Source organism: Pygoscelis adeliae, unplaced genomic scaffold (genome assembly GCF_000699105.1).
Source record: "Pygoscelis adeliae isolate BGI_AS28 unplaced genomic scaffold, ASM69910v1 Scaffold36, whole genome shotgun sequence".
In the NCBI taxonomy this organism is placed as follows: domain Eukaryota; kingdom Metazoa; phylum Chordata; class Aves; order Sphenisciformes; family Spheniscidae; genus Pygoscelis; species Pygoscelis adeliae.
Window position 1 is genome coordinate 5661332 of NW_008824934.1, and position 24069 is coordinate 5685400.

General features: G+C 47.2%; 1 protein-coding gene across 1 annotated transcript in view; it reads right to left on the bottom strand.

Moving 5' to 3' along the window:
* Window positions 1-203: 203 nt before the first annotated feature.
* Window positions 204-24069, bottom strand: part of PAX7 (paired box 7) — a 147973-nt gene continuing 124107 nt past the window's right edge. Inside the window, exons 9-11 of the mRNA XM_009325314.1 lie at window positions 13422-13487; window positions 6196-6442; window positions 204-2157 (exon numbers count right to left, since the gene is read on the bottom strand). Of these exons, the coding sequence (XP_009323589.1) occupies window positions 2042-2157; window positions 6196-6442; window positions 13422-13487 (429 nt within the window). The 3' untranslated portion in view covers window positions 204-2041. The remainder of the gene's footprint in view (window positions 2158-6195; window positions 6443-13421; window positions 13488-24069) is intronic.

The window sequence follows — 24069 nt, forward strand, 5'->3', positions numbered from 1 at the left end:
ATTTGAGAAGAATGGAAGAAGCAGCAACAACAGAAGAGAGCACAAGTGTCTCCTTTAACAACCTAGGAGCATATGCTAGACCAGAACTCATCCGACCATGTGGTCCCCCGTTACCGCCAGTGGACAAAAGCAGACATTCATTATCCTGAAGTAGACATATACAATAGCAAGTGTATTATAAACCCCAACAGTCTGTAGATGACTTTAAGTACTGCCTATTGCCATTGGACTTCACACATCAGCTACTGGCTGGCACAGATTCTGTGCATCAGGGTGGTTATCTCAGGGGCAGCTTTCCTTGCCCTCTCCAGGTCAAATTTCAGCGCGTTCTTGAAGTGAGCCCTCTCAACACAGGAAGGTGAGGGGAAAAAAGTCTATAATATTGGACATCTGCTTAAGAATCCTCAAGGATCATTACCACATGCAAAAGGGAAACTATTTAAAAACCCATGTGGGTCATGACTTAGCAATAACTTCTTATTGTTGGCTGCTTTTATCTGAGCAGTGTGATGAATTGTGAGCCGATACAAAAGCGAGAGCACTGGCTGCTACAGAAAAGTGGGGTGATAAATCCAGAGAACAAGATCTGGCTTAGAGAGAGGCTCCACCACCTAAATGAAAAGCTGAGGGAAGGAACTGAGAGATTGAGTTGTACAGAATAGTGCACGAAACGAGAGGGGTGGGGGAAGAGCCGGGAGGATGGACAGGGGCAAGCGTTCCTCCTGGTAGCTAGAGAATGAAGAATGCCGTTGGTAAGGTAAAACTTTTCCTGCAGTACTAATAGGTGCAATGTTGCAGCTGACAGCACCTTTCCTTCCTAGCTGCTGTAGAAAGACTCTTCAGGTCATCTCCCCTCTGACTCCACGGCCACATCCATCCCTCAGTGAGAGGCAGCTGCGGGAAAGCACCTTCAGCACAAGCACCATTTTCTTTCAGGTGGCCCCTTACTTGTAGAACAACGTGGTTTTGCATACTGAACCCTCCAAGCAGGCAGCTAACGAACACCTCTGACTCTTCCCTCTCTTGTCTTTGCTCTCATGGCCAGCTTCTCTTCAGCTGAGTGAAAGAAGGGCCACTGGCAGTCCTCGCCCTTCTCGACTGGATGGGCAAAAGCTCCGACGCGATCGGGTGTATCTGATGCCCTTCCTCTGTGCGTGCAAGGCCAGCGTCCGCTATCGCATCTCCTGCTGCTATCTGATGCCCATGTCTTTTCAGTGATAATCAGGTCTAAATTGGTCCCTAAGAGGAAAAGTAAATGTTGGTTGTGCCTGTGCCCATAATCTTCAGTCCTCATGCAGCAATTTACATTTACACTTTCCAAAGGTCCCAGGCTGGACGGACTTACATCCTGCCCCTGCTTAGCAGCAATCTGGCCTGCTTCGGCCCTGCTTTGGGAAGCCATCAGTGAGAACGGAAGGGTAGAGTGGGGTGGGGAAATTTGCTGTCACTTTAATATATGTTTTTCTGGTTTTGTTTGTCTTTGTGGTTTGTTTTTTTTTTAACAAGTTCTTATATTTGGTCCATAGGTCTTCTGTGGTCCCGAATTATATCACCCTTAATGATCAGCTTGGTTATTCCTTCCTATACAACATTCACCAAATTTACAGCAATGGAAAGAAAAGGAAACAAAATGAAACATTTCTTTTTTTACAAAGAAAAAAAGATCAATTTGGCTTTGACTATGCCAACTACCTAGATCAATGGAAAGTCCTCAAGTGTGGGCAAAATGCCATGGCCAGGTAGGTTAGAGGGAGGGCATGAACTCAGGGTTAATAAATGTACCCAACTCGTTGTCTCTGGCCACAGGAGGAGTCAGGTCACAGAGGCCAGGCTTGCCTCTGAGAAGAGTGCTCTGGGAGGAGCTGGATACTTGGAGAGCCCTCCCGCTCTTTCCCGTCTCCTTCACAGCTCAAGTTGGTGCGAGGTGGAAGGGAATTGGGAAGGAGTAGGGTCCGGGTACAGGTAGATCCCTGGAAGGCTGGTGGTGTTTTCTCCAGTGATACCAAGTTGCTGGAGTGGGTTGTTGGCACAGTCGGACTCTTCAGTAAGCTTGGCCTGTCTCTACTGGTAGGAGGCCCAGAACGGCTGAATGTTCTCCCAGCTTCATCCTACGCTGTGTAGACAGACTCACGTTCTTGGCCAAATAATCAACAGCAGCTGAAGAGGAGGGGGAAAAAAAGGAGGGTGAGAAAAAAGCACAACATTAGCATTTAGTAGAAATGAGGCTTTCAGCATCAAAGAGCGTGTAACCAACAGACCTCGCAGGCTGACTCTTACAAAGAGAGGCCCAATGCAGTGGTTGTCACAGACACGAGGGTCCTGCTGCACTCCTAGGGAAGAGTGCAACAGATGATGGTCCTGCCAGAAACACCTGACAGGACAGGCGCTGCAGGGGTTAAGCGCAGCTGTGGTGTGCAGAGTGCACTCTGCACATGCTGCTGCAGTTCCTTGAATATTTCCATGGACCTACCAAAAAGAGCTAAAATTCTACTTCTGCCATGGAAAATGGTGTTTCCAAGGGAGCTGCCTGAAGATGAGCCTGAGCAGAGAGCCAGTGGGATAAGCCTTCCAGCCTCACCTCCCTGTATCATCTCACGGTGGCAAAGCCAACTCCTGCACTCAGTGATGCTGGTGTAAATGATTCCAGAGATTTCAGTGGAAGCTCACCAAGTCTGGACGGGGCTTGAATCTGACTTATCTGCTGCGTGCTGACTCATCTCTGTGAGCTCTGCTGCCTGTCTTTGTCCACCCTTCCTAAGGGAAACCACTTTGCTTATCTCCATCTGGGTGAGAGACGAAGCCACAACTCCTGAGGTAATGCGTGAACCTGTATCCCAGCTTGTCTGACTGCCCCATGGTCTGAGGGGGAAGAGGACCGGGGCAGGATGGTGACATTGCTCATTAGCTGAGCTTCAGTCAAAGTCTCTCCCTTTCACTAGCTTTAATGTCTCAAATTAGATTAATAAGGAGCTGGCAGGAGATGTACAATCGGTGCCAATGAGTAAACAAATTTCAGCCATCAACGTCTTGTCAGATGCCTGCCCCAGAGGAGGTCCCTTCCAGACACAAATTCTTATTAGACTTGTCATATCTATTAGAATTCCTTTCACGCTTCTGCGTTCCATCACCGGCATCATTAACACAGCTCCGGCCTTTGGGAACCACAAGGACCACATTAATCTGGCATCTCTGCTCCTCACCGGCTGGAACAGCACAGGCTGGGCAAGTGCTGGCAGGCCAGCATGCTGGAAGCGAGCAGGCTCGGCACAGGGTGAGTTACCCGGGGCCGAAGCGAGGCCTGCTGGGGAGCATGGCTTCTGCAGGCGGCAGAGTCTGAAAGGAGCTGAGTTAGGCAAGTGGAGCTGGCACGCTGGCTGGCGCTCCTTGGGGACTGGGATCCTGGAGTAGCTTGACTCGAGCGCTGGGCTCTGTAATGTGCTATGGTGCCTCTAGCTTCAAGGGTGTACATAGCATTAAATCCCAAGCTATGGCTCTCATCCAGACCTTATCAGCTTGGTCCCCCGATATTTCAGGTAACCACATTAAATAATGTCTTTGAGAGGCTGTAGGGAAGGAGGAGATTCACTCCTCGGACACACTGCGTGTGTGTGTGTGTGATTGTGCCTCTGATCCTGTTGTCACCTGTGCTCTGGGTGAATTCAGATGGGTGCTTGGGAAAGGAGGGAGACGAATGGTTGGAGCCGGTCATCCTGCTCTGGGTAGTACCCATCAAAATGGAAATTTGATGGCAATCCCATCCTTCTAAAAAAACCACGCTAAACTCCCAATATTGCTTTTTGTGCCAGTGGAAAGAGTTCAAAGGCACCAGGTTATCCCACGCCAGAAGTCAAAGACACGGTTTGTTGCTTTAATACAGTGGAAGCCAAAATAAAACCAGAAACTTACCAAAAGTACTCTGGGTGTTTATTTGCTTATGTGAGAGAGAAAGCGTGTCTGGTTTTGTGTTTCTAAAACAGAGAATAAGGAGGAGAGAAGTGGGGAGAGAGAGATTCTCTGCAGGCCAGGTCCAAAGCCTATCAAAGCTACAGAGCTCTTATTTACAAGCCCTGGTTATGTCCCCTGTTATACAGAGCCTGCCCCCACCATAACAACCCCCCATTTTTATTATATCACAGTGTTCACTAAAAAGAGTTTTGATACTTTTTTGCCGCATCATAGAAGGAAGAACCATGTGATTTGAACTGAACATCAATAAATGATCTTGTGGAGGTCGCCTCAGACCGATCAGCCTTTAAACAGCATTTGAAAAGAAGCAGTGAAGAATTAAAAAGCAGGAGGAATTAGAAGTATCTGCTAAATACAGCATGCACTGAGAAAGACAAGAAAAAGTGTTGTTATATCAAGGTCAACTTCATGTAAGTGATTGCTCTAACAGGACTAATTACCAATGAAAACTGTTTCCTCGCATAGAGATTATTATAAATGGGGCTCATTATAAGAAAGGTTTATAGTGAAGTGGACTTACATATTGCCTGTACAGAGCTGTAAATACAAATATATATATACGTATACATGCACACATGTGGAATTTGCTGCTTAACATAGATCCCACCTTAGAACAGCTACAGTTGGTTTGCGCTGCATCTGCCACGCAGCATGGCATTGGCTTTGGCTGTAAGACTTGCCATCACGCTGGGTGTGACTCCAGCTCCCAGCACTGGGAAGCAGTGGCACTGTGGATGGTGCATCATGGTTTCTCACCTACCTTCCTTGCCCCAGCAGGAAGAACGCCTTCATGACCAGCTACCTGTGTGTCTCCAGGTATGGGACACGTCTGGACTAACTCTGTCGACCACGCAAGACTTGCTGCTGGGCACAGACCTGTTGGCAGCCTGGACTCTCATGACTATTAACAGGAAAACACCCCTGTTCCGAACCGAGCCCAGTGGGCTCTAAACTGGACTTGTAAATTGAATGGGTGTCCAGCAGAAAAGAGAGCGCCGTGTGACAGAAATCAGGAAAGGGGGGCAAATAAAACAACAAGTAGGGCTGCGTGAGCAGCTTTTCATCAGCACGAGGAGAGGCCCAAGTAAAAATTCCTGCAGCAAACCAAGACAAACCCTTCTTTCTCTTTCCTTCTCCTTTGCTGGTCTCTCAGAAAACGTAGCTCGTCCTCCTTATTTTATTTTTTACACACATGGGTGTGACTAACGTCTTGCCCAAAGGAATCTTTATTGGAAATACATGGTATTGGAATTTGTTTAAGATTTTTATCAATAGCACGTGTGTCCAGCCTCACATCCAGAAGCGAGGGGAAGGTCAAGGGGTCACAGATCAAACTCCCGAAAAACAAAAAAAGGAGGGGTGGGGGGAAGCTGCTATTGATCCCGTCTGCCGCCACAGCCGGTTCTCATTTAGCTGTAGAAGTTAAAGACATTAAAGGGCTGTGACGGAGAGGGGAATAAAAAGCCACAGCCAAATGGAAGGAAAGGTCACTGAGGACAAGCTATGGGCAAGCAGGAGCGCTCCCGGAGGAAGAGGATGCACCTTTAACCCTCCGCGGATCACTCTCTCACAACACCACACTTATTATTAGTTTAACACCGGCAGGTGAGCCCTTTGCCAGGCTCGCTGGTGTTTTTGTGACCCAACCATTCTGGAGGAGAAACAGACCCTCCCAGGGTCCCTCCGCCTTTCAGGTCTGAGGTTTGGGTTCAGGATTACAATTCCAGCCTTACTTCAGCTTCCGCAGAACCACAGCCCAGTTGACGGGCACTGGCTTAACGTTTTTAGTAGCTAAATCCCTGAGCGTGGACCCAGTCCTTACCTTACGGAGGGCAGGGGAGGAAGCGACACATACAGTTCTGCATCACTAAGGGATGGCAATAAAATCCCAGCTTTCCTTTGGCTGAGCAGGGTGAACATGTTGTAGGGCTTTTGGAGAAGCAAGAATTGGAAAGAGGGAAGGAGAGAGGTCTGGAAGTTGTCCTTCTTTTCTAATAGAAATGTTTGACCTAAAATATTTTAATTGGGACTTTTGAATTGGACTGCAAGGGTGTTGGGGAGGCTGTGTGGAGCAATCTCCATCTATGTCTGGTGAGTAGATTCCCTTTTTCTCTCTAGATGGACAGATTTCCATGGGAATCCCTTCCAATACAATATCCATACCTTCTTACATCCCTTCCCTCTCTTCTCCTGTTCCCTATGCAGGGGGAATACGATCAGCACACTTACTTTGTCCGTACTGTCCATATTGGTAGCCAGCCACTGGGTCCACACTGTAACTGGTGGTGCTGTAGGTGGGAGGACAGTAGGACTGGGAAGTCGGGAGGCTGTCCACGGACTTGATGGAGTCGCTCCGCTGGCTGCAGCTGGCAGAGATGGAGTTGGTAGTGTCCAAGCCACCGTGAAGGGGAGAGATGGAGAAGTCAGCCTGGGGTTGCGGAGGAACCCCGCTGGGGTTGCTCAGGATGCTCATCACCTGGAGAAACACAGGAGAGAACACGTCAATGTCTGGAGGAGAAAGGGTATCTGTGCAGCTGCCTTCATGCATACCAGGGTGAAACAGTCTACATAGTGGTGCTCTATCAGTATAATATACAATATCAATATAGGTTTGGCCAGGCTGGAGAATGAAAGCCTGCTTCCATGAAGTAACAACAGACAGACCCCACAGTTGGCTCTTCTGTCTCTAATGCTTCATTCGAAAGACCTTAATAGGGATAATTGAGAAGTTCCTTCACAGCACACTCAATCTTTGGTCTTTCTTTGCTGACCTGCCAGCAACGTTAGCTGTGCTGTTCAGAATGAACACTGGAGAAAGGAATAAACCTGGGACAAACCTGCTCGACATGCCCTGCCATGAACTAGCACCCCCTTCCCTTCCTACACACAGCCCTCGCAGAAGATGAGACGCATGAGACAGGGAGCAAAAATACATATTTTCAAAAAAGGACGCTGAAGATAGCCTCTTTCTTTGGAAGTCTGAGTGGGGCTTGGTTTGCAAAGGTCCCTAACCAAACCAGATGCAAACCCTTTCTGGCTTTGATGCAGATTCAGGTTTAGGGACCGAAATGTCAAAGTTCTCTTTACCCTCAAATGTTAAAGGATAACAGGTCCTGGTTCGGCTCATTTCAGTGTAGTGCTTGGTTTGAAAATGTAATTAAATTTGCTCACAAGCGATCTTCCTGCTTTGAGACCTGAAACAGATGAACTTACGATCCTTTTTTTTCTTCTTTTGCAGCAAAAATGCCAGATTTGTTCCTGCGGGTGAGTTTGGGGTAAGCCGCTGCCTACAGGCCTTCACACAAGGACCCTGATCCCGCTAGTGCTTTAATGCAATTGCCTTCTGCAATCAGCAAAATTACCCCCGGGCTGCCAAGTTAAAAGTGTAAAGAGTTTGCAGAAGTGGGGCCGTGGTGAGGGAAGGAAGGGAACCCCCGATGCCTCTCGGTTGATCCCCGCAGCCGCCGCAGGCGTGCCTTGCTGTATTTGTGCTGGGGAAGGGCGGGGGGAGAGGGGACAGCCAGTCACCTCGGGGGGCCAGGCCAGTGCTCAGATGCCGAGCGGCTGAAAATCTCCGAATTTAGCATAACCTTATTGACATCAATTAAAGTGGCAAATTGGAAATATTTGGAGCCTGGCAAGTGGTAAAATGAGTCCTTTATCCCCCACCAGTGGCCTGGTGAGCTATTGTGCGGAGGATACATTCTCTGGAAGGACACAAGAGGGGTTGTATAGAGCGGCGTCTCCCCTTCCTGCTCACCCCGACACCTCCCCCACCCCCTCCTCCCTCACCTTCCTGCCAGAGTGGGGGCTTAGGCTGAATGACCGGCTACGCGCTGGCCTTTGCTTTCTAAAGCTTATCCTCCCCCCGGAAGGACTCAGGAGTCCTGCAAAGACGCTTTCTCTTGATGTGATGCCACCTCCCGACTCAGCCGGCCTGAGATCCTTCCCAGGCATTTGTCTGGGAGGGGAATTTGGGAGCAGGGGTGGCTGGACCCCCATGGAGGGGGAGGCGGTGGGGAGGTACTGGGGAGGGGGTTAGTTAAAAAGCCTGGAAAATCAATCTAACCCCGATGACTGGGTTTGTCTGCAGTGCGGTACAGAGACACAGGAACGAGCTTTGAACAAGCTAAGTAAAAGCAGCACAGTGGCGGCAGCGTGCAGCTCAGACAGGTTCATTTACCCTCTCCTACTGCACTGAGCTTGGAGTTTGCTACTGGTCCCCAAAAGTTAAACCTAGCTTAGCTGTCTCTACACTGCAGGGCAGACGGTGCTCCAGACAGAGCCTAAATTACCTCCAGCTCTCCAGACCCTCCAGGCACAGCTTCTTAATCACAGTGATTAAGCCTCGAGGTATTTAGATGAAGTTGTTTAGCTGTAACTCTGTGCAAAATGTGCCCGTGGAACTCCCTGCCCCATGACAGCCCAAAGACTGAAAGACAGGGGGATGAAGAAGGGAAATTGCATTTAAATATGCAAGACAGAGTGGATTAATATGAGAATAGGGCTGTCATGCTTTTCTGTGTGGATGTAACGTAAATGTGTCTGCCTCAAGGTTTATGCAGCAGCAAAATTGTGGGAGTGCAGCCTGAAGGTAGGTTTTCCAGCCGCAAAGTTATTTGTAACCTTCCACTAAGCTGGGTCACGAACTTTGATCTGGCTCAGCTACGAATCCTCCTTCTCTGCCCCTCCATCCCGCCAGCTGCAGACAGACCTCATAGCTTCAGCATTGCCTTAGCTATAGGTGTTACACCCTGCATCTCTTTGCCCTGACGGATATCCAGGACACTCACATATACAGCAGCCACGAGACATTATTGGATTTCATTTGCAAGCAGAATCAGATGTTTAAAACAATAAACATCCTTCTTGCATGCGCGAAAACACAGACATATGAATTATGAGTTATTTTTGGAAAGCTCCAGCTCAGGCAGCGCAAAGCCGGGCCGTTTCGCCTCTCCCTTCCTGAGCTGTCCAGGTCTGGCAGTGCTGCCTGACTGCGGACGTACTGCCCGCACCGCCAACCCCTGCAGGTGCAGAAAAGAAATCGTGCGCTATAAAATGAAGGGCAACTGGAACCAGTCACAGACCAGAGGGTTTTCTAGCGCTCTCCCTCCTGGCCATCTCCCCAAAAGAGTCAGCTGCTTTATATTACTCAGAGAAAATAAAAGGCTCTTAAAGCAAGCAGAAGTCATATTAACACTTCCGCTAAGGCCCTTTTAAAAAGAAAGGGGGATGTAAAGCAATGTTGGTAAATGAAACCCAGATTCACACTCTTCAAATTCAGAGGAGCCGAGACCGGAGAATACACTTGTGCAAATCTTATTGAAGACAGTAATTGGCTTTAATCAGTCAGAATCAGGAGTGATTTCTAATCCCAGCTCTGCTACTGACTCACGAGGGCTTGTGCAAGTCACTTAAGCTAGGACTCAACTCAACTAACCTTAGCCATGTGAAGTTAAGTTTCTAGTCTCTGCTAATCCTCTAGAATCCCTCTACAGAGAGACTGGCGCTTCTGAAGGACAATTCATCCCATCCTAAGACCCCTTTCTGAAAAAGACAGGCTAAATTTCCCTCTGGAAATCTGTGGTGAAACATAAGGATGCCAATATTTCATCACGACAATGCCAGGGTGGTGAACGGATACGTAACTGTACGGAGGTTGGAGAGGGGAGATGCTGGAAGGTGGCTATGAGATGCACATCCCTGCTGGATGCTCCCATGGAGGTAGGGCGGCTGAGTGCTGCAGATGAACGCTGATAGAGGCTGCAGGGCTCAACTGAGCCAGGACCCCCAAAGATCCCCGTTTCCTTTTCAGCAATGTGACCATTGGAAGCGTCTGCCTTTTCCAGGCATGCTGAGAGCAATTTGGGGCTGAGCTCCCCTGAGACTCTGTTTGCACAGGTTTATCAGAGGACAGCGTCTGATCTTCCCCACCCCAGGACACAAAGGTGTTAGAAATAACAAGAGTGAACCGGAGATTTCTATTCCCTCTTTGCTACGCAGCCACCCAGCACGGATAACCCTACACAAGCCCTCCAGCTTCGGCAGGCCCGTGTTATTCTTGTTTCAGCTGGATAAACTCATTTTCCAGGCAACTTTTGAACTTAGGAAAGTCTGGGGCATCTGGAGAAATCCCCTCCTCAAGAATGCAAAGTCCTTTTACCTTTTCTTTTTGACCTTGCTTTCTTATAATTTATTACTTCTTGGTGCATTATCATCACTAACTAAAAATCAATACCCACTTCACATCTGTAAGGTTTTATCTGGAGGGAAATCTGCTACCTGTCCGTCACAGTGATTGACAGCCTTCCCTTTCCCCTCCCTCTCATCAGCTGTCTCTCTCCCTTTCCCCATCTCCTTTCCCTTTGCTGCTGTCCCAAATCAGTCACAGGCGTGGCGTGGGCTTGCACTTCGGGGTAAGTCAATAACAGCCATGGTGCTAGGAGCCTTCGGCCTTGTTTCTACCCTTTCCGGAGGTCATTTGTCATGGAGGAGAGGGGGTAGGGGTCTTGATGTGTTGGGGAGACCAAGGTTAATGCACAAAGACCCTCCTGGATGAAAGAGCCAGCGCCCCCCCTCGCCTCCTGCTGCTGCTTCCCTCCCCACCCTCATCTCTGCAGCTCCCCCCTGTTCCCCCCCCGGGACGTTTCATCACTCTCTCCCATAATTTAAAAGAAGGGGAGTTAAAAAAATGTAATTAATTCCCTCCATTTCTGAGCTGGCCCTCAGGGCCTCTGGCCGTGGAAACTGTAGCAGGGGAAATGTGCACCCTTTATGATAAACGAATGCGGCTTTGGAAAGGGAAGTGCAATTAGGGCCTTCAATCTGTGCAATCAGGCCTTCAGATTTTAGGGTTGGGGGTTGGGGGGACACGGTTGGGTGTGTTGGGGGCGCAGGAGATGCTCAAGGGGCAGACAAGTGATAGGGAGAGATACCACTTAGATAGACAAGGGTGTGAGCGCGTCAGGGAGGGCAGAGGGAGGGTAGCAGATAAGTTTCATAAAACCTTGCCCCCGCAGACCTGGCTGCTGCACCTCACTAGTCTCTGTGGTCAAAAGCTCTACGGGAAATACCAGACAGGCTATGCATCCTCAGAGTCCCTACACCTCCTGCCCTGCATTATCGGTTTGCTTTAGGCTAGCTAAGATACCCAGCCGATAGAGACATCAGGCTCTGGACACAGCAGGCTTTATAGAATCATAGAATCATTTAGGTTGGAAAAGTCCTTTAAGATCATCAAGTCCAACCATTATATCTACACTCAGTAATGCTACACTGCCCCATGACCAGGAAGACACAGAAGTGTTGTAAGGAGGTCAAACCCAAGCAAACAAAACGATGGGGAGGCAGGAGCCTGCAGACAGCATTTTCCAGAGTGACCCCTGATTCTGTGGTGTTTCCGTTTCTGGGCACCCGATTTGACACAGTGCAAAGCGTCCAAAATCAGAGGCTGCCTTAGAAAAATGCTGCATTTAGAAACTGCTGAGCCTGGCTAAGTTCTGAATGAAGGGAAGACGTAATGATCTGCAACTAGCTGAAGGGTGTTAAGTCCAGAGAAGCTGCCGGGTGGTCCCAAAGCAATGCAAGCTGGATACCAGGCAGAAACGGAAAAGGGAAAACCAGAGGAAGGGTCCCCTGGCAGTGGGTAGCATTTCTGAGGCTGTGACTGCTTTCCTAGGAATGGGTAGAAATCCTCTCTCTTTGGGAAAGGCTGGAAATGTGATCAGTTGGAATGTTTGATACCACATCAGGCAAAAGGCACTAGGAAATTCTCTGTTGTGAAGAGTGTTTATAGGCTGAAATCTCTCTCTGTTTCAGCTTCTGTGGTGTCAACATTTTTTACACCACTTCCTAGGGAACGTAAAGCCTGACAGGGGCCTGATGGCCATGCTGGGAAACATGCTGGATCTTACAGACTTACTAATGACATGGACCAAGCTAATGATTTGCTCTGAGTTCCTCCATGAGGGCTTGGTCTCTCTGCCATTTGTGGTTGATTCAGCTTCTGCTCTGGGTAGGTCATGCTCTGTCCTCCAAGACCGTTCTTAGCTACTTGGTGGGGACCCAGCTTAATCTTCTCCATCTTTGTTTTGCAGCCTGTTCAGCTAATCTTTTCCTTCTCTCTTGCAGAGGGCAACCCTTCCTCATATTAATGCTTTTTGATCTCTGTGGATTCATTTTCACTTGGTGGGAAGAGGAAGAGTTGATTATTCTATACATACATTAAATGGAAACAAAATGAAGAGGTGACTGTAGGACTACTGAAAGCCAAAGAAAGAGTTGGGAGGAGATAAATACAGTTTCCCCAAAGATCTTCACTTGAAAGGAGGATAAATATATGCAAATATGCCCCTAGGTAGGACTAAAATGACTTATGTAGCAATCACTAACACTGCACTCACAAAACCAAGCGTTTAATTTTGCATATTTTCTAAGTCACTAGACCCAGCTGAGTTGTATCCCAATATGCCAAACCAATCCAGTAAGTACACCCATTAATTTTGATTTTGCAATCAGGCCAAGGATCCAGACAGTGCTTCACACTTCTTGCACCTAGAAAATGTCTGATCTGGGTAACTGCAGTCCTCTCCACCTAATGTCACTTCCAATCAAATTTTGGAGCCCGGGAAGCAAACTCCACGTTAGCCTTCTTTAAGGGTAACTTCACTGACTTCAAGCACAGTCCTGATTCACACTGGCATAAATGAGCAGGTGACTTAACTCTCTACTTCTATTTTGTTGTGGGTTAAAGTTTAAGAAACCTGATGCTCCACTGCCTCAGCTTTACCTCATCTAGCCAGGTATTTATAATCCATGTTAGTAGTGCTAAAGAGAACAGTGTTATGAATATGAGCTAACAATCACAAGTCCTTCCTGCTACGGAAGGACTCCAGGGCTGACGTGGCTGCTGTTGTATAGCAGTAACATCACATTTTCGTAACCTTCCCTACTCCATTGGAAAACATATGGAGGCCAGTGAAATGCCTTTCCCAAGGCCACGCAAAGTGTGTGAGAAGCAGAGCCAGGAACAGAACGCAATGTGCCCGAATCCTTTCTGGTGTGTATGGGACAGATCATACCAGATCCCTTCAAAGTGGTCAGAAAGGGTTACTATGGGCCTGTGCTTGAACAGTGGTACAGTTTGGCAGTGAACAATAAACCCAGAAATATCATTAATGCCTTTCAGTGACTTCAAACATCTGAAGGATGTTTCGGCACCATAGGGGAGTGGTCTAGGACACAGCAGGTGAAATGGAGATGAGCATTTGTGTCCTAAAATGACCCTGTTCACTTGATGGATGAAGAACTGCCACACACTCATGATGGAGAGGGCTTGGGAAGATGCTGGGGATGAGATGGAGCTGGGGATGCAATGGTGAGCTGCAGCAAAGCAGACCAATGCAGGCTGTACAAGGGGAGGATTAGAAAAAAAGGCGATGGGAAGTTATTACCTGATTGTTCAAGGCTATGGTGAGGTTCCACCTGGAGCACTGCATCTTGTTTTGGGCACCCTGCTTCTGTAGAGATGTACAAATTATGGAGAAGGTCTAAAGAAAAGTTTCTAAGCTATACAAAAGAATGGGAAGGTCTTAGCTATAATTGTAAGAGAAATTGCTTAAATCTGGATGGTCTGGGAAAGAGAAGTGGGCTGTTCTTGTAAAGGAATCAGAAGCACCACGGGGTTATACATCCAATAAGGGCTATGAGAAATCCTGTGGTAGAAGTGTAATTTGGAGGGGAAGGGTGGAGGCATCACTGTGAATGGGAATTACATTAAAAACTGCTTGATCTAGAAACACGAGCCACTATCCCTGGCGTTAGGGCACCAAACTCTACTGTCAGTTAGATAAAAGCAGATGGCAAAGTTTTTAGTAGTCTGGATAACCAAAGAGGAACCAAAAGACATGCCGTGCTAGTGCAAGCTGCTTAAGGTAAAGGGGGGTCCAGTTCTACAGGCATCAATTTCACTAACAAGCAAAAACAAGAGACATGGGCTCACCCCTTCCAGAAATGGGAGAGACTCAAGCCAAAAGGCTAACCAGCGCCTTGCCATCTTAAAACCGTCAAAGGGGTTTCATTTTCATGCACTGCTGGGTATCTCCCCTCTGAAAATGGGCAGATTGTGCTTTACTAACCATCAACATCATTATTCATCTTGTGTTACCTAAGCATGAAAGTGTTTTTCCTGATTAAATTGGAATTGCTAAGACATTTTATATAGAATAACCAAAAGAAGGTCAATGCTTCCCAAATGTGCTGGTTGGCAAACTGAGCCACCCCATCCTCCTTATTTCTAGGCAGTAGACTGCATTAACAGAAGTCACCACGAGCAAACTCTACCCTGATGCTGTTTTCTCTGTGAATACGGTTCTCTGTGAATGCCAAGTGACTACATTGGAAAGGAAAGTCTCCATAGGAAAATCCCTTTGTTGAGATACGGAGCATCTCTGGGCAACTTTACACAGGGTATTAATTGCAGGAAGATGAATCTTGCTTGTGGCATTTTGGAACTCACAAAGTCACCTGGGATGAGAAAGCAGAAAGGCACAGCCATGGAAAACTGGAATTCCTAAACATTTCCAAACCGGCAGAAGGACTCAGGTTGGCTTTGGAAATGGGCTGGGCTTGTGTCTTTTCTTCTATTTGTCCATTCTTGGGTAAGCTCAGACATGCTGATGGCAGGCGGGGACCAAAAAGCTTTTGGGGCTTGGTGAGAGATTCAAAATACCAAGAAATAAACAAACAGTATCAAGGTTTCCTGCTAAATCAGCCCTAAATCTATTGCTGTGCATCTGCCTGAATGGCAGGGTGGGAAGATCACGCAGCACAGCTAAGTCCCAGGAAATTAAAACTGTTTTATAAACTTGTGTTATTCCTCTCTTCAGCAGCCCCACGCCGGCAGAGACTAACAAAGACAAACCAAAATTCACAGAAAGGTCTCCTCTTCCCCTCCTCCCTTTCCATTTCTCTCCTTCATTTTATTATTTTTTTTTTCCCCATTTCTCAGCTAAGCTGATCTGTGCTCACTCACTATCACAACCCCCCGCGGACACTGGTAATGGAGTGCGGGTGCTGACTTGCTGGTTCGAAACAAGATTTCCTGAGATCCTTTGAGTCCGCTCCACGGCCCCCCTCGCCTGCTTTTCTCTCTCTGTCTCTCTCTTTTTGGAGAGTGGAGGGGAGCCTCTATAAATGTGAAAGGAGCTGCACTACAAAGAATCCCCCGCATGGCATATCCCAGCCCCAGGCGAAGCTGCTTGGTGCACTGATAGTCCTGCGTATCTGCTCTAGGACTCCTCTTTCTCTTCCCCTCCCTCTCCCTCTGATCAATCAAGGGCTGTAATCAGTTAAGGTCCAGCTTAACTGCAGTGTAAGATACACCAGTTAAGCAAAGCCAATGCCTCCAGGGTTCCCATCGTAAATACGGAGAGGTCATGGGGAGATGAAATAACCCTGATAAGTTCAGCAAGTGCAGGGCTAGCTAGGCTCGCACCAAACACTTAATAACTCAAGCTGGCAAAAGAATGGAAGAAAGGGAAAATCAGAAGCGCTTCCTATTGCCAGCTCCTCTGCTGCTTGTTTGCTTGCTCTCTCAGTTCTCTGCTTTCCCAGGGTGGGCCTTGGTGCATTTTTTAAGGTGAGGGTTTCTCTTTTCAGCTCACCCTAACGAATGAACAACCCAGACCCCGGTCCTGTCTGGGAGCGCCTCAGCTCAGTTTGGATCTTCTGAGGCTACAACAGGGATGATTTTTTGAAGTCAGGACCTCTTTTTCCCTCACCCATAGGAAAATCACAGCTCCTGAAGCCAAGGAAGTGCCTTTTGCAGCCCTACATAGTGCCATGCGCTCTTCCTTTGGACTTGTCCCTGCTGCTAGGGAGCACTGTGGTAATTTCAAAGACAGGGAGCTGCTTGCTTTTGCCAAACATGAACCCCAAAACCCTCATAGGATCCGAACTCGGGGATAATGGAGCTGCATCCACCAAGGTGCAGTGTCTGCTGGTGTGGAGGCATTAGTGTAAACAAATAGGAGAAAGAGAAGAGAAGAAAGCGGGGATCCTTTCTGAAAACACTGGCTTTAATAGACCGTTACCCGTACAGCTAAGATGTTCTAGCTCAACAACTTCTTTCCCTGTTTTGCTCCATAGTAAAGCTTTTCCTTTCTCTCCAGAAATGTCCGTTCTCAGAGACGGTCCAGGGGAAAACGAGCCCTTTGTATTCATTACTTGTAATCACTTTTACACTAAGTTCATGCTGTGCTGCATCCAAACAGCTTATAGTTTCATAATGCACTTCTTGAAGAGGAGGCTGGGGACACTTGGACTGTCGAGGGGACTTTCCTGTGCAGGACAAGCTACGGTCTGCTTCCATTTCTGAAACCCCAGAGCTCTGAAGCCCCTAAGATGTGAGAAATCTGGCAGGATTTGGTCACCATCAAATCCTCCCCCAAATTCTACCCAGTCTTAATCCCGAACTCATGACTCTAGCTGAACACAACATGAAGTTTGGATCCAAATACCACTGCGTCGGCTCCCGTCTAATTGGACATTGGCCCACTAGGCATTACAGAGAGGGGAAAAAAACCATGTAGGATTTATTAAAAACGATGCAGACACACAAAGAGCAGAACAAAATCTTTAACTAGAAGCGATAAGAAAGCCCTAGAGGATTTGAGTTTAGATAAGTATCCCTCTTTGAGTCCTCCAGCTCTCTAAAAGCTATTTGGACTGGAGTTTTCCTGTGGTGTTATAGGTGCTTACTTAAGCAGGGGATGAGATTAATTCTTCCCTGGGTATTTTGCACTCCTGCACCGAGGAGCAGCACAAACCTTGATAAGTTTGCAGTGATTATTCAAGTAGCCATCACAAAACAGGTGAAGTCTTTCAACAATAAAGCATAAAAGTAGAAGCTCCTGGACTAACACATCACTAACTGCACTTCCTTCTTATTTGTCTAGCACAATTTGATTTTGGCTATGTCTGCTGGTACTCCAAAATAAAATATTTTTAGAATCATAATATGAAGCCACCAAGAAGTGATCTCTAGCATCAGAGTAGTGAAATGCCTATTTTTAAAACCTTGCTTTTCTTATGAACATCATTTACTGCCTTGAACTAAGTGATTTTTAAGATGAAAGGTAGCTGTCTGCTGGCAAAGCTATGTCTGCGCCAAAGGGAAGGGTCGTTACCTCATTAAAATTAAACCTCTTCCAAACGAAAACAGCAATACATTTACTAAGTGAGTATGTAAACCAGCACATAGCTTGCTCTCCTGTACAAATGCAAGCAAAGAACTCTATACATTAACCCCACAACTACAGCTACAAGCTCTCTTTTATGAAAATATCTTGATCAAAAGCCTCCAAAAAATGGCACATCCTATAATGTGCTGAGTAGAGTTGTGCCCCTCGCCTGTTCTCCTTGCTGCAGGGCCAAGGGGAAGAGTGAAGGTATCACACCCTTGTGTTATTTGAGCAGAGTTTTTAAGGCATCTCCTGCATGCAGAAGTTTAAAAGCATACAAGCCACTGCTGATCCAGAGATAAATGGTGGAAAAGGGATTAGAGATACTTAGCGGAGGAGAGGGAAGACTCAGGAAGGGCTGATTATTTTAAAGATATGACTATTTAAAGATAATGATTGCATAAATTTAATTAATGCATTTTCATGCTGCAAATGGCCGTTTTGTAATTAATGTATCTGGCCTCGCTAAGCATGGGAGATCACATCTCCCAGCCCCCCCTCCCCTTCTCAATTCCCCCCTCCGCCTCTCGTTTAATGAAAGACAGAAAGCAGATGACAGAAACAATTTGTCAGCCAGTACGGGTGTCAGATGCCTAATTGGTTGCGCTGAGTTAGTGGAAAGTAAAGGGGGAGAGGGTCGAGGCTGGGGGGGCTCTTTCCTCTTTATCCGAGGCTTCAGGGTGGGTGTCTGTATTGGTGGGGGGGAGTGAGGGGGCGAAAGTGTTTCTTGTTAATTGATGGAGATTAGGACACAGATTGGCTGTGGCAGGGACTGGGCAGTGACAAGAAGGGGACAGGAGAGGCTAGTTAACACCCGTGCAAACAAGCTGCCATATCTAACAATACGTTAAGTCCCGGCAGCGTTGACAACATCAGTGGTTATCTCCCGCGCTCCCCGCTCCTGCTGCACCCCGGTACCCCTGGTCACGACTGCTGGGGAAAGAGCTTAGTGCACGGATCAGCAGCCCTGGGCATGGCTCTCCCCCATTTGGTTTGCACCCTCCGGCTTCGAGAGGAATCGAGACCTTGGCAGAAAGTTCAGGACCCCGGGGAAGGGATGCTGCGCATGGGAGGACGCAGGGCTGAGGCCATGGGCAAAGCAGAAAGACTGAAGCTCAAAAACAAGACCACTGACTGGGTCTTACTTGCCCTAAGCCTTGTTCTGGGTTCAGACCACTGTGTCAATGTTAGCACCTAAGAGATCCTCAGAAAATTCGCGTGTCCTGCCTCCTCCCGTCCCTGACCTACAATGAGACTGTCTTAAAAACTGCAAGATTAAGCAAAACTGGAGTTAATGTATGTACCAGCTGGTGCCTGAGCTTTGTGGGTGCATTTGTGTCACTGATAATAAAGCCCCCATCTGATTAATTCTCTCCTGGTCATTATGTGGAGAGGAAAACCTCCTGTCCACACAAAAAGGCCCCGGAGTCTGGAGCTTTCTGTATCAGGGAGCCGAGCCCCCTGAACTCCAGTGAGAGCTGAGCATCCCGACCCTTCCGACACCCCCCAAGAAAGCAGCAGGACAGAGCACGTGCTATCCAAAGTCACACCCACGTAAAAAGCAGAAACATGTCTTAGTTCTGCAACTTTCTTCTTTCTTCAAAGATTTCTGTGACCTACTTTAATGTATATATCACCAGCACTAGGCAGAGCAGGGCTGCCACCTCTCACCTTACGAGTGGAAAAATGAGCCCAATAAAGGCTAAAACTCAAGACGGCGCAGAAGTGTATGGGGGAAAAGGAATTTGAACATCCTGAAACTAAGGTTGATGTCCTCATTCCAGGCAGCTTTACCTCTCCTCTTGTAATAAGCTAAGCACAGAAATGAGGGGAACTTCAGAACATTAGTGCCATATGATGCCAACTGTTTAGTGTGTCTATAGGCCTTTCCCTGGAAGATATAAGAAAGTTTCACACAGGTGGGAACAGTTTTATCAGCTCTGTTTCACTGCCACACACAAAACAGGTGATGGGGTAGAGAGGCACGGGGAGAAAGAGCTAAGAATAGAAAATGTTGAGTTTCCATGCTGGGCTCTGATCACATTTAAATATGCAGCCTGCAGTAATGAAAATACTACTAAGCTTCTGCATTTTATTACAGGTCCCTCTAGAAAAGGTTTACAAAGGGTCAACAGGAGATGAATAAACGTTATGAAAAAGATAAACAACATTTTCTTTTAGATGAAAGAAAGCCTTTCAAATAGCATAAATGAAAATGGAAAGAAAGGGGTGAGAGATGCAAGTGCAAATACAAACTTTTGATCGAAAGATCAAAATGAAGTAAAACACCGCAATTTGTAATGAAAAGATATTGAAAATAAAATATCCAGTTGCAACATTTTTGTCCCTTTGTTTATAAAGAGAGAAAAATAAACTCTCCAGAGAGTGTTGAACGAAATGAAACCATTTTGCTCTTTCCAAAATGACCCAGCAACCTGTCCCCTCATCTGTAGCAATCTCAGTTATCCTTTTCGCCACAGGGTGAGAGTGTTACAGGTACACGACAGGACTTGGTGATTTATAACTGAAGCCATTCCTATTGCTACTTATTTGTGTTACAATGACACAGAAGTGCTGCAGTCAAGGAGCATGTCCCACTGCACGAGACCCTGCACAAAAAAAGAAACAAAATCCAAAAGCCCCAAACCACTGGATATTTCAGATCTGGGGACTGGCCGGTCCCCTCGCACCTGGCTCTCTCTCTACTGCCATCCCAAGAATGCAAACCCAGAAGGAAAAGAAAGAGGGGGAAGGTACCAGATTCCTGAATCTATTCTCCTGCACAGTCAGGAGAGTCGAAGCCAAGTCTGGTCCAACTCTAAGAATGAAAAAAAGGGCCTAAGGTGCTGCAGATAAAATGGAGGAATGGGAATTATTAATCAATCCCTTCCAAAAATTCACCGTGCACAGGTACTGAAGAAGTACTCAGCATTTACTCCTTCCATAAACACAACCCCCACACACCTTGGCATAGTCCTTCAGACTCTCGTACACACCTAGCTTTTTCCTTCTGGTTTAAAAAACACAAGTGTGAATCACTGAGCGGTGGAGCTCTGCCGGGGAGGAATATGGCCTATTGTGTATTAAACAAATGCTAAATGATTACAAGCACCATATTGGCTGAGAAAAAAAGCAGGCTGCGGCGAGTTGTGCCTGTCACATCATTGCTCCTGCTTGGCAAATAAGTTCTAATGCACAATTGGTATTTATTAGATGACATACAACAACTGTCTCATTAAATCAGGGCTTGAGTGTAGGCCGGAAGTCTTAATTTAAAGTGTCACCAGCTATTGAAATCAGATGGTTTAGGCAGGAGCGGAGTGAAGGGGAAAAAAAATGTGGCCTAAAGAAGTAGGAAACAGTCACTGGTCCTAACCCACCTTTTGAAATGGGTTGCGATTTCTATGCTGGTCTGGGCACTGGTTCAAAAATTATTTGTTCTGCATTTGCTTTCTCTACGTGCACTTTCAAACTCTCCCCCTAATAAACGGTTGGGCACCTTTCTGTGTGTTTTAAATGCAGCGTCGAAAGCAAAGGTTAATGCTGGAGATTGCATTCCAATTGAAAACGCGGCAACCGGTAAATTTGGTTTGTTTAGAGTGGAAATGCTTGAACTGCTGTAGATGGGTGGCGGGTGCGAGAGTGTGGGGAGAGGGGGGTGGGAGACGCTCCCTGCGCCCCGGCTCCTCTCCGGACAAAATTAAATTTCAAAGTTTAATGAGTTGCGAAGGGCGCTGGATTAAAAAGCCTGGTCCCTGCACTGCCAAAACTGAAGCAGTGCGATGAAGAGAGAGAGAGAGAGAGAGAGAAAAAAAATCCCACCAAACCCAAAACGTCAGGGAACAGAGCAAGTGAAAAATGTCAGGGCAAATTGCTCTTGACAGTGTTAATATCTGCACCTCATAGCAATAATTACATGTAAATAAATAGTGAAATAGCTCTCAGCTGGAGTCTGTACTCTGAGTGCAGATGCCACTAACAGCCAGCTGGGGACCTTTCGCTCTTTGACTGCCGTTTTCCCCCCTTTCTTCCCTCCCTCCCCCGTTTCATCTATGCCAGAGCTGAGAGAGCAATTGCTAGCGACTGCAGATCTGTTCACAGCCCTCCCCCCTTTCTCATGGCACCACGTTCGCTCCCTCTTCATATCACGCCCCCCAGCCAGGGGCTGCTGTCGGCTGTCGGGGAAAAGTACGTTGCTTTTAGCCCCTTGCCAGGGGAAAACAAGCTTTACTGGATTCACATCTGGCCGTTGCGTGAGTAAAGCTGAGGGGATGGGAATGGCGTGGCTGACTATCCTTCCATCTCTGTGGGCTCCTAAAAATGTCAGGAGGGATGGAGCTATCTGTTTCAAGCACTGGGATTATGTTCTTCTTATCACCAAGGTTGTCTATATTTCAAAAGGACACCGGAGAACGTATGGTTTGGCATCAGGATGCAAAAAGATGCTTCGTTCCCACACGAGACGCATCTCCCACTGCTATCAGTAGCATCCACAGAGATTTATCAGCCTGAGCTGGTGCCTCTAACCCTTGCCCAAGCACAAAATGCACTTCTACAAACCCACATCATTCCTTCCAAGGGCCTCACTACGAAACTGCCGTGGCCCAAGCAAGGGGAAGAAGCCACTGCACCATCAGCATCGCTGGTGAAGGTGGGCTGGAATCAATCAGCACCTTTCCTGGTTCCCCAGCCTCTGGAGATTTGATGGCAGCCTAAGAAATCATGAATGACATGGAGAGGGTGAATATCAACCAACTATTCACCGTCACTTCCAGTACGAGCCCTCAAATGAATATAGTAGGGGTGAAATCCAAAGCAAATGAAGCAGTGCTTCACTTGGTGGAGAGTCAACCTGTGGGACTCCTTGCCACAAGAAGCAATGGATGCTAAGCTGCACGGATCGAAGAGAAGGCTGGGTAAGTACTTGGAAGAAAGGTCCACTGAGGATTACCAGACAAACCACCTTTCTTAAGGAAATCCCCTCAGCTGAAAACAGTGAGAGGCCAGGAAAGTGCCCTGTTCTTGATCTGCATGAGGAGTCTGCTTATGGTCGCTGTCGGAGAGGACCTACTGGGCTAGGCAGAGCTTGGCTCCAACCACTGTGATTGTCACCAAGCTCTTGGCAGCTCCCAGGGAAAAATTCCCATTGTCTCCCAGGCACTCGGCCAATATGGCCAAAGGGCTGTGGGCATCTGAGTGGGGAGAGAGGAAGGGAGGACTCCAAAGGACTGAAAATAAACATACAGCTGCATACAAATATGGAATTACTAAGTATGGAAGCACTTTTACAGAGAAGGCCTTTTGGGCTAGCAAAGGGCCTTGACAAAGTCTCGGGTTCCTGCCTTACATTTAAGCAGGATAAAAACCCTGTGCCTCCATTCTTGGCCTCGGAGGTAACAACCTTCCCCGTGGTACTGTGAGGTGGAACACATCCCAGGATGATGAGATGCTCAGATATTACGATGAAAGTCTTTGATAAAGTTATGCTCATTATTTTAGCCCTATTCTCTTCCACTTGCTCAATTTATCTCTCTGTGCCCTCAGTTTAGCTCCCAGACCTACAAGTCAGGGTCTAATTGTGAGCCATAGGGCTCTGCTAATCATCCAGCAGCCCCATGATGCTTACCCCCGAATGAAGCTGGCGTGTGCCCGGCCCCACCGCCAAAAGATGCCATGCTCTGATGCCGACACAGCTCATTAGCCACTCCCTAATCAGCATCACTCCAGGGCCAAACTACTAGACCAAAGCAAATTAAAAAAAAAAAAAACCTGCCACTGATAGGAGGGAGACGTTCCTACTGAACCACTGCCTTGTGTAAGGGAGAAAAGCTTTGAGGCCTTTCCTTTCGGCTAATGAAATTCACACCACCACCCCACACTGCACTGAGCAACAAACACAGCTCCATTATTTGGAAAACAAATATGTTCTTTAGAGCTTCCTGGTTGTCAAACACCTTTTTGTTTAGCTCAACAACTAATCCACTTATCGGAGGATAAAGCTGCCAGTGAATCACCAGTATGATAAAAGCATGCACAAAATTAGCAAAAATTTGCCTATGGCTCCTGCACATTTAACAAACACCAGCTAAGAGAAAAATGATTCCTTTTTTTTTTTTTTTTTAAATAACTGAGATCCCCAGGAGAGATTCTGTCAGATAGCAGCTTTTATTTTGCTTGCAGTTTTTTTTCCTCTCTCTCTCTCTCTCTCTCTCTCCATATAACTCAAGCACTGAGGCTGGGAGATGCTGGGAGCTGATACCAGATCCACGGAAATTGGCAGTATTTGAATAAGCAAGAGATGCGGCCAGGCAAAATTTTAATAAGTTGGGGTTTTTTTAAATAAAAAAAGTAGTGCTCAGGCATTGGCTGCTTCCCCAGGACCTCAGCACTGCTGGATGCTTTGCTGCTCATGAGGTTGTAAGACCTATAGGATGCTGGACTTGTCCTTCCCTGCTTTTCAGTGTGTTTTGTAGCCCTTTGTGATTTTAGCCTCTCCTCATTCCTGCGTGGCAGATCCACGCTAACTCTCCCTGTTACATGGATGGGGAAACCACTGCAGACAAGAGTAAGTAGTTTGCCAGGTTTGGGCAACCAAGTTAGCAGGAGGGCACATGAGTCTCATGACTTCCAGTCCTCTGCAGCCACAGACATTAAACCACCTTCCCTCTCTTGAGCTCTTCCACTGAAGCCTTCGGCAGGACCTTGCAGAGCATTAGCTAGGTAAATGGGATTTACCTACTTTCTGAAATTCACTCAGCTATGTAAACCTTGGGAATTTCTCCAGCGTGGATGTGTGCAGAGATGTTCTGGTGAGATTTCTAGCATTTCTGGACACCATTATAAACCAGCGTGAGTGAAA